This window comes from Procambarus clarkii, chromosome 56 (genome assembly GCF_040958095.1).
Source record: "Procambarus clarkii isolate CNS0578487 chromosome 56, FALCON_Pclarkii_2.0, whole genome shotgun sequence".
NCBI classification, from domain to species: Eukaryota; Metazoa; Arthropoda; class Malacostraca; order Decapoda; family Cambaridae; genus Procambarus; species Procambarus clarkii.
Window position 1 is genome coordinate 9,303,996 of NC_091205.1, and position 11,605 is coordinate 9,315,600.

At 37.6% G+C, this 11,605-nt stretch overlaps 1 protein-coding gene across 1 annotated transcript; it reads left to right on the forward strand.

Annotated features, from left to right (window-relative positions):
* Positions 1-10,351: 10,351 nt before the first annotated feature.
* On the forward strand, positions 10,352-11,092 carry LOC138353160 (uncharacterized). The gene has a single exon (XM_069306027.1). The coding sequence runs from the start codon at positions 10,352-10,354 to the stop codon at positions 11,090-11,092; it is 741 nt and encodes a 246-aa protein (XP_069162128.1).
* The last annotated feature ends 513 nt before the right edge of the window (positions 11,093-11,605 follow it).

The following is an 11,605-nucleotide window of genomic DNA, read 5'->3' on the forward strand; positions in this document are numbered from 1 at the left end:
CAAGGTGCATCATGAAATAAATGTACTTGTAACCGAGTCGGGTAATATCACTACATTACCCATGGCTCAATTAAAATTATTTAACAAGAAATTTACAATTTACACTCGTGGTCTTTTTGACCAAGGTTCACAGAAGATCTTTATCACTCAACACTTCGTTGACCAGTTGGAACTGAAAACTGCTAATCGAGTGAAATTAAATATCTCTGGATATTTGACAAATAGTGGACCTTGTGACTACCAAGTTGTCAAATTGTTGGTACGGTTAGGAGGCTACCCCAGCCCAATACAAGCAGTAGTTGTGGACAAAATTCCCTCTGATTTGCAGGTTACAGGTCTTGGTCACACTGTTAAACGTCTCAAATGCAGCAGCATGAGGCTAGCTAATGACAAAATAAATTAAGATTGTCTCAGCGACGTAGGGATCCTTATTGGAGCTGATTACTATTATAGATTTATCACTTGATGCACTAGACAACAAGTTATGAATTTGTTGTTATCAGCTGGAAGCAAGTTGCTCACAGGACCAGTGTTTTTCCAGCAAAAATCTACATCAACTGTCAAACAACCAAATAATTCTATAGTGGCGTGACTAGGCTCCAGTCACCCTTACAGATCAGAGACATTTGATGAAGATGATGAGTCTAATCCCCCCGAACATAAATTATGGGATTTAGACACCATGGGTATAGTGCCTGAAAAACCTAGTCCAGACGACACATGGACTTACCAACAATATCTCGATACAGTTGTGTACAGAAACAAACAATATTGGGTGAAATTGCCGTGGAAGTTGAATCACCCCAACTTCCAGTAAATTATTTTTTGGCGGCATCCCAATTAAAATCTCAGTTAGGTTACAGAAACAACCTGATAAAATGAAACTGTATCATGAATCGATATAACAACAACTTACCAATAAATTTATAAAAGTTGTTGATAAAGACGATTATAAAACAGGTCATTATTTACCATATCATGCTGTCATGAAAGATTCAGTGACGACACCGATTAGAATAGTCTTCAACTGCAGTGCCAAAATAAAGGCAGACAGCGTATCATTAAATGATTGTTTACAAACTGGACCTATTCTAACCCAAAGGCTATAAGATGTACTGTTACGATTTTGCTCTGACATTTTTGCCTATACTGCAGATATCAGTAAAGCTTTTTTATAAGTAGGCTTGCAAGAGAAGTATCGTGACTTTACTAAATTTCTATGGGTAGGCTCCACAAGATCCTAATAGTGACGTCATCATCTACCGGTTTGCATCAGTACTATTCAGAGCCACGTCTTAACCATTTTTACTCCAAGCTACCTTGGATACTCATCTGAAGAATTGTAAGAGCTTCTATAAGGCTGAAATTAGTAACAACCTGTACGTGGACAACTTCCAGAGAACCATTAACAGTGGCCTAAACAAAAGTCTCAAGTCATTGTGACCTACATCACTACACCCACGGTGGATCCAGAACCTCCTCGATCTTTGGCTATCAATCTTCATTATTACTCTAGTTTAGGTAAGTTACTGAGAGTAACCAAAATCGTATATGATTTTCTCAACAAGATAGGGATCAAACATCGATTTCCCAGTCCTATCAAACTTTGGATCAAACGAGCTAAACAAGAGACTTATGGGAGTGAATATGAGCATCTTCCAGATAAATTAACTAAGTCTCTGGGCATTTGGTATGATTCAAATAACCACAATATACTAAGGTGTAAAGGACGTCTGCTTCATGCAAACGTTGATTTGGAAACAAAAAATCCTATACTTCTACCACGTCACCACGTCATAACTAAACTTATAGTTTTACATCGCCAGCAATATTGCACTTTACATGGTGGAGTGTTAGACACTCTCACTGATCTTAGACAGAAATTCTGGCCTCCCCAAGGTCGCCAAACTGTCACATCACTTATTAAATCTTGTGAAGTTTGCAGGAGGTATGATGCTCGAGTGTGTCCTTACCCAGGGCCTCCAACTCCCTAAGGAGCGAGTTGACCATCTTCGTCCCTTTGAGACCACAGGTGTCGATACGACACACACACACACATATATATATATATATATATATATATATATATATATATATATATATATATATATATATATATATATATATATATATATATATATATATATATATATATATATATATATATATATATATATATTATTATATATGACCGAAAAAGTAAGATTAATAATTCTAACACGAATTTTCTCAATCTTTCGTACATTTCTTTTCACTGTTGGAGGTAATTCAAAAATCAATTCTCCAAAATTCATTTTTATTTCTAGTCTGACGCGACACTTGAGCGCGTTTCATAAAACTTATTACATTTTCAAAGACTTTACACATACACAACTGAATAGAACTTACATATCTCCGATTTGTTTATATCTACATTTGAGTGAGGTGGATGGGGTGAGGTGGTATTTAATAGGGTATTAATTTCATCAACACAAGACAGAACACTAAACAATGGGTATTGAAATGGAAGTGATTGTAGAAAGCCTATTGGTCCATATTTCTTGATGCTTCTATATTGGAGCGGAGTCTTGAGGTGGGTAGAATATAGTTGTGCATTAATTGGCTGTTGATTGCTGGCTTTGACTTCTTAATGTGCAGTGCCTCGCAAACGTCAAGCCGTCTGCTATCGCTGTATCTATCGATGATTTCTGTGTTGTTTACTAGGATTTCTCTGGCGATGGTTTGGTTGTGGGAAGATATTATATGTTCCTTAATGGAGCCCTGTTGATTATGCATCGTTAAACGCCTAGAAAGAGATGTTGTTGTCTTGCCAATATACTGGGTTTTTTGGTGCTTACAGTCCCCAAGTGGGAATTTGAAGGCATAGACGACGTTGGTCTCTTTTAAAGCGTTCTGCTTTGTGTCTGGAGAGTTTCTCATGAGTAGGCTGGCCGTTTTTCTGGTTTTATAGTAAATCGTCAGTTGTATCCTCTGATTTTTGTCTGTAGGGATAACGTTTCTATTAACAATATCTTTCAGGACCCTTTCCTCCGTTTTATGAGCTGTGGAAAAGAAGTTCCTGTAAAATAGTCTAATAGGGGGTATAGGTGTTGTGTTAGTTGTCTCTTCAGAGGTTGCATGGCGTTTCACTTTCCTTCTTATGATGTCTTCGACGAAACCATTGGAGAAGCCGTTGTTGACTAGGACCTGCCTTACCCTACAGAGTTCTTCGTCGACTTGCTTCCATTCTGAGCTGTGGCTGAGAGCACGGTCGACATATGCGTTAACAACACTCCTCTTGTACCTGTCTGGGCAGTCGCTGTTGGCATTTAGGCACATTCCTATGTTCGTTTCCTTAGTGTAGACTGCAGTGTGGAAACCTCCGCTCTTTTCCATGACTGTTACATCTAGAAAGGGCAGCTTCCCATCCTTTTCCATCTCGTAAGTGAAACGCAGCACGGAACTCTGCTCAAACGCCTCCTTCAGCTCCTGCAGATGTATGACATCAGGTACCTGTGTAAAAATGTCGTCAACATACCTGCAGTATATGGCCGGTTTCAAGTTCATGTCGACTAAGACATTTTGCTCGATGGTACCCATGTAGAAGTTTGCAAACAGGACACCTAGGGGAGAACCCATGGCGACCCCATCTACTTGCTTATACATGTGCCCATCCGGGCTCAAGAAGGGTGCCTCTTTAGTACAAGCTTGGAGTAGTTTCCTCAGAATATTTTCTGGGATGTCAAGAGGAGTACAGGCTGGATCACCGCCGAAGGCGGCTAGTTTATTGTGCACCCCATACTCATCCTGTGAGCGGTAGCGCAAAAGCATTACAGAGGGCACAAAAGGTCTTTATCAGACCTCATCTTAGATTATTACATAAACAATTTCTTCAATCCTTCACACCTTATAGATACAATGTCAGCTAGTTACAGAGAAAGTGCTATTACAAGAGCTACATATTTACAGTAAGTCATCATACATTAATGGTAGGTCTTGTCGTTAATACATAATAGTTTGGCCAATGGGGATATTACAGAGTCATAGGTGAGCTTCTGTTTATTATTAGTCCTCACAATACACTACTTGTTTCTGAATCTCATATGTCGTTCATCTACTGGAAGCAAAATGTGGGTACAGTGCAAGGATTTCAGGTAATTTATCCATGGTAATAAGATAGGTTGCCATATCATACAGAGTGAACTTAGATTTATCTCTAAAAGGCTCAATTTTACAACAATCCAAGATATAGTGTTCGAGTGTGTGTCCCTGCCTATGTCCACACACTTTACACCTTACTTCATCTAGATCCCTATACAAGCCGAACTGCCAGAGATACTTGTAGCCAAGTCTTATACGAGCTGTGACAACATCTGTTAGTCTATTGACTTTGTTACTTGCCCCATACACATGTTTTACTTCACACATTTCATTGTGATGAACAATGGACCTACTAGTTCCAGTTTGCACTGTTCTACTTTCTTCATCTCTTATTCCGTATCCTGTGTCTGGCCTCCTGTGTGTGTGTGTGTGTGTTTACTAGTTGTGTTTTTGCGGGGGTTGAGCTTTGCTCTTTCGGCCCGCCTCTCAACTGTCAATCAACTGTGTACTAACTACTAGTTATTTTTTTTTTTTTTTTCCACACCACACACACACACACACCCCCCAGAAAGCAGCCCGTGACAGCTGACTAACTCCCAGGTACCTATTTACTGCTAGGTAACAGGGGCACTTAGGGTGAAAGAAACTTTGCCCATTTGTTTCTGCCTCGTGCGGGAATCGAACCCGCGCCACAGAATTACGAGTCCTGCGCGCTATCCACCAGGCTACGAGGCCCTTGCGTGTGTATGTGTGTGTGTGTGTATATGTTTTACCTAGTAACCAGAATGCACTATTTGACCTACTATGCAGGGCTCGGTTTGCCTAATAAGCCAAGTTTTCGTAATTTTTTTTAATTTTTCTTATTTTTTCTTATGAAACTATAAATCTATCCATTTCATTATGTATGAGTTCATTTTTTGTTAATTTGAGTTAAAACTAACATAGATATATGACCGAACCTAACTAACCCCTACCTAACCTAACCTACCCTATCTTAACCTAACCTAAACTAACATAACTAAGTCAACAATTTATGTTCTTAACATAATATAATGATAATTAAAAGAAAAACAATTGGAAATTTTTCGTTGAAAACTAAGAAAATCACTCCGCCTATTAGGCAAATCTATTTCGTTGTGTATGAGTTCATTTTTTTAAATTTGAGTTAAAACTAACGTAGATATATGAGTGAACCTAACCAACCCTACCTAACCTAACCTAACCTATCTTAACCTAACCTAACCTAACATAACAAAGTCAATAATTTATGTTCATAATATAATATAATAATAATAATTCATATAAACTAATTGGAAACAATTTAATGAAAATAAAGAAATACACTCGGCTTATTAAGCAAATCTGGCCATGCATAATAGACCGAGAAGTGTGTTCTGGCTACTAGGTACGACATATTTAAATAAAAATAGAAATGTTCGTTGGTTCAAAATCGCTAATCTCCGAAAGTTCTTCACCGATTGCTTTGAAATTTTCCCACAACGTTCCATTCGCATCCGAGCAGTACCCGGCCATAGCAACCTTCCCTGTCCTCCAGTCCACCCCACCATTCCTTCCCTCAGCCTCCCAACCATTCCCCACTCCACTGTCCCTCGTCCTCCCCACAATTCTCCACTCCACTATTCCCTCTTTCTTCCCACAATGCCCCACTCCCTTGTCTTTTTGTCGTCCTAACCATTCTCCATTCCCCCATCCCCTCGTCCCCATCATCCCAAACTTCCCTGTCCCTTCGTCCTGCCCCACCATTACCCCCTCCATTGTCCCCCTCATCATCCCCACCATTTCTCACTTACGTCCCCTCATCATCCCCACCATTCCCCACTACCTCTTCCAATGCCTTTCCAAATGGTCTGATGTTCCCATCAGAAAATTGGGAACATCAAGTGATCTGATTTTCCCATCACTGAGATATAAGAAAAACAGTTAAAAACTAAATGAAAATGTATAAAAATAAACTACACTCACGAAATGAACAGTCTGGTAAACAACACAGCTCAATTCCAACGCAATTCACACAAAATAATTAAATGAAAATGAAAATAAATAAAAAACTATGAAAATTCAATTTATCAGTGCAATCAGAAACATTGAAATGGAATTGTAACATATGTAGAACAGCATGTGTGTTCGACTTTACAGACTGAGATGCTAGCCATTCAAAAGGCTTTGGAACATGCTCTTGCTGAACACCGACAACATGTTATCATCCATACAGATTCGAGAACCGCCATTGAAACCTTGCAACAGGAACACATATGTGATAACATCCATCTGATCACAAATGTCTTATCATTCATGCACACACTCAAACGACAAGGCCGACGGGTACTTATCAACTGGGTGCCAAGTCATGTGGGACTATTAGGTAATGACATTGCAGACGAAGCTGCAAAACTTGCTACTCAGAGGAGAAATGTAGACATTTACATACCACAGAGTCTATCCCAGATGAAGAAAGTAATTCGAAACAGAGCAATGCGAAAGATGTACAGTGACCACAACACAGCAGTTGCAACATCAGGGTCTGCGGGTTGGTACAAGAATTCGACCAACTACGAACCACTTAGTTTGATGAACGGGGGCAGTAGAACAACAGAAGTGCACTTACATCTCATCAGGCTTGGATACCCATGTGCATGGGAAATAGGCTTACAGGTTCCGGAAGATGAGAGGAAATGTCAACACTGTGGAGAAATGCCCGACAGACCACTGGAACATTATCTAACACAGTGCACAGTTACAAACCCGTTAAGATTTCACCTTCGATTCAACAGAGCAGAGGAAGTTGTTAAACACATATGGCAAAATCTTACTGAAGCGACCATACGAGTCATACATACTCATCCTCCGCCCAGGTAAAACAGAAACAAGCATCACTTAGTGGGCCAGCCAGAGGCTTAGGGCCCGCGCAGGATTATCCCTGCTAAAAAGAAAAAAAAAAAAAAAAAAAAAAAAGCATGTGTGTTGTTCTTACATGCAACAGATGGCGCTGTTTTTCAAGAAGAGCATAGTTTTACCTGTCACAGGTGTGTCATCTATACTTATACTTACGAATGAACGGTATGGTAAACAACACAGCTCAATTCTAACACAATGTCACACAAAATAATTCAATAAGAAATAAAATAAGTCGAAATCTATGAAAATAAAATTTATCAATGCAATCGGAAACATTGGAATGGAATTCGTAACATGTCAAGAACAGTGTGCATGTTGCCATTATGTGCAACAGATGGTGCTGTTTTTCAAAAACGCATGTTTTTACCTGTCACAGGTGTGTCATCTATATAGTAGGTATATAAAAAGACGTGCCTATTCGAATGCAACGTTGTGTCAAAATTTCAAAGCAATTGGTGAAGAACTTTCGTAGATTACAGCGTGTGTTGCTCTTACGTCCAACAGATGGCGCTGTTAAAAAAAAAAAATCCTGTTACAGGTGAGGCATGAATATATAAATATGTATATATATAAAAAGACGCGCTTATTCGAATGCAACGTTTTGTCAAAATTTCAAAGCAATCGGTAAAGAAGTTTCGAAGATTTTCCTCACTTGAAAAACTCAGTTATTGAGAAAAAAAAATTTAACGTCACAGACGTGATATCTATATAGTATGTATATATAAACCTGGCCGGATGCGAATGGAACGTTGTGTGAAAATTTCAAAGCAATCGGTGAAGAACTTTCAGAGATTAGCAATTTTGAACAAACGAACATTTTCATTTTTATTTATATAAATGGATCGAGTTGAATCCAGTCTTAATTTACCTTTCTTATTAAGAATAATTAATTAATAATAGATTTACCTTCAGTTAATGATATATATATATATGGTTATTTATTGGAAATAATTTATACAGTCACGATCAGCTGTTCCGGTGAATAACATGATAATCACGATTTCCACTCTCAATATTCTCATGCGTTTAACGTCATCTAAATTAATTGACTTGCACTATGGAAAATCACTTACCGTCCTATCAAACCCAGTATTATGACGGAAATATTCGTTAACCATATCTCAATCCATTCGGATCTCTGGTGGAAGCATTATAATTTATACACGGAGTTCTAGCATTGACGAGAGCATCCGCCCTTCTGTGAGCTTCTGGTCGAGTGTGCGACCTCCACAACTTACAAACCCCACGTTTGGCAGCAATTTATTAAGTAGATGGGTAGTATTGGCCATTATTTCTCTGATTTATTTAATGTGCTGTTGTTAAGCCGCGTGAGATAAAATAACCCCACATCATAAGTGTTGATCCCACCCTCCAATTTCTTTAGATTGTGCGATTGAATGCACGAATATAGAGTTTGGAGTGGAAATTATATAAAAATTGCATTTCAGTGTGAAATTAACTGCGAGAGTGACAAGCATCTACCTGCATGAGCACATGTCATTAGGGACAGCTGACTTGGACTGAAATAAACGGGTTGACGCTGCCGGACATTATCTACTCTCATCTCTGGCAGTTAAGCTGTTTCTGTCTTATATAATAGTTAGCTAAATATTTGTCTTCTTTCGGGAATTTAACTATTTGAATGATTTAGTTTATTATTAGAAGTTTTAATCTCTTATTATTGACCCCCAACGTTGTAGAGTGTATGGAGTTAGTTCTGAATTTGCATTAATATTATAGTACATTGCTCTAGAAATATTTAATTACATTTATGCAATTTATTACTGGAGATCCATACACCACTGGTTCTCCGATCTTAAACATTAATTTTGGTCCTTTGAAACATTCAATATAATCTCATTGTGGAGCTAATTCCTTCCCACATCTTTTTGGTCATCTTCGAACCGGATAAATGAGTTCATTATATATTACTGGTTCACAGACCACATATTACTTTGGTTCTACAAACCACGATAGGTGAGAATTTAAGCTATCCTAAGGAACCATTAAATTTATAAATATTTAACGTTCCAGTATGTCAGATTAAATTACTGGTCCTATATAATCTATTATAACCAAACTAACAAACACTAACCCTGATTATATTATACTCCTAATTAAGTAGTATAGTGTGGAACTAGGCTATATATTTATTATTATTTACGGCCATCAGTAGACCACCATACATATTATAGCCTAACCCATTATTTTTATATTATTAATTTACTAGGCTGAAACCTAATGTTTAAAGTGGCATTAGTGGGTCATAGTCAATTACCCACGACACTTAGGCCTGTACTCCACACAGAGGTGAGATAATTTAGGTCACCTGGTGCAACTGCTCATAATTTTTACAACAATTCTGTGTTAATTAACGCCTGCATTAGATTGGCCACACCATTTAACCATTATTTAACTTGATGGTAATGATATCCAACCAACTTGGCACCCAACTGAAATCATAAACCATCTCAGAAACATCCTTAATTCATTTAGAAAAAATAATTATACTGTTGTGTTCACATTAGTGGAACCTCGCCAACCAAAGAGTAATAATCGTTGGAGAGTGAGTCTAGATTATTATCAACGTGCAGCCAAATATATCAGTTTTTGGCTGAGGAGAAGAGCAGGGCTGGACGCCACCTATATTCATTTTTGGCTAGACCATTCCGTGAAAGTCTTGCTTCAGATAGAGTACACCTATCACGAGGGTCTAGGGCATATGTGGTCAATAAATTAATTAATAACATTAATCACCACAGGAGGTTGTGACTAGAAAGCCAACATTAACTGTATATATTAAAATTTCTTACAAGTATATATTCTATATATCAAAACTACAAAATCCAAAAACATAGCACTGATATATCAACATTATTGCACTTTATTATCATTGTATTGTATGCCAACCCACACAGGGTAGGATATTTTTAGATTGGAATTGTACTAAAACATGTACAGCTCTAGCCTAAACTATTATTAGTCATTTATTAGATAGGATTAATACCAAATTACTACTGTGCTAAACAGCACTGATTAATTACTATTATCTTTACACAAATTGTTTATTTATTTTATTGTATTTCTTAGTATAAACCTTTGAGTGCTACCAGGTGTCACTATACCGACCGAAGGTGATAATGTGGAGCTGACCCTAGGTACAACCAAGTAATACTCTAATTTAGCTATTTTGTGTTTAGGTAAGTAAGCTAACCTCCAGACGAGGTAGGATCACTTAGCCTAATTAAGGAATATATTAGGGTATTATTACGATACTCGCAACTAAATGAACAAGTATCCAAGTTACATAGGTAACAACTATTCAGGCACTACAAAGCTTGAAAATAAAGTCACCATGGCTACTCCTGAAAAATTAAAGAGATCTCTGATAGGCCTTAAAGGTCATCTTACGAGATTGCTCAATAAGTCAGAGAACTTATCTAAAGCAGCACCAGTTGACTATCATCAACTTGAAATATCTCTGAGAGTAGCTGATCTCAAATTTAAGCAAGTCAAGACTATGACTGAGTCTTATATCAGTGTGTTGAATAATACTGACACTGATCCTGATGACATAGACCAAGTCATAGCAGAAACATCTCAGTATGAAGAAGACACCCAAGATAAATTCAAACTTCTACTTAATATAGTGGATACACATAAAGTAACTCTAAATGTCACTGTATTTCATCACAGTACAGTACAAGCTGAGGCACGTTTACCTTCCTTGGACTTACCCACATTTGCTGGACTGGATGAAGAAAATTGGGATACATTTTGGACTTCATTTAATGCACATGCACATTCTAGAACCTCTACAGATAAGGTAACAAAATTGTCATACCTTCTATGTCTCCTCAAAAGGAAAGCTAAGGTCATAACTAATTTATCTCTTGCAGAGAATAACTATGATGTAGCTATACAACTGTTGGAAGTTAATTATTGCAACAAAGAATTAAGTGTAGCTAATCTATTTTATCAACTAGTGGATATAAGTTCACCTAGTAACCGACCTGACTCCCTTCAAAACATCAGGTTGGAAGCAGAGTTCCTTGTGAAAGCGTTAGGTACTAAGGAAGTACCAGCTTCAGAATGATCGCTAAAATTACTCCTTCAGGGGAAACTTCCTGAAAATATTTTAGCAGAAATCTGCTTTCATTACAAGACAGAGATTCTTTCTCTTGATCAGATATTTGAGGGAATGAGAATCACTGTCAGCAGGCTAACGGCTCATGATAAAATCAAATTTGAACCTAAAGAGCCTAATACGGAAAATTTAGTAGATACAAAATTAACTACGGTTAAGTCCAATAAATACAAATCTAAATCAACTATTCCCACTTCAAGAGGTAAGGGAAGTGGGTATAATATATATGTATGTAATATATATAGAGTAAATCCCTCTGAAACTGTAGTCAATACGCCTGCTGAGATGACTAATCCTACTGGAGAGAGAAAATGTTTGTTCTGTCATAAGGAACATTTAACCTACAAATGCAATATGTATTCAGACCGTAATTCCAGAATTAAACGTCTTCAAGAATTATGCAGATGCACAAAATGCATGGGATCTCATGATCTTAATAACTGTACAGTTGTTCTACATGTG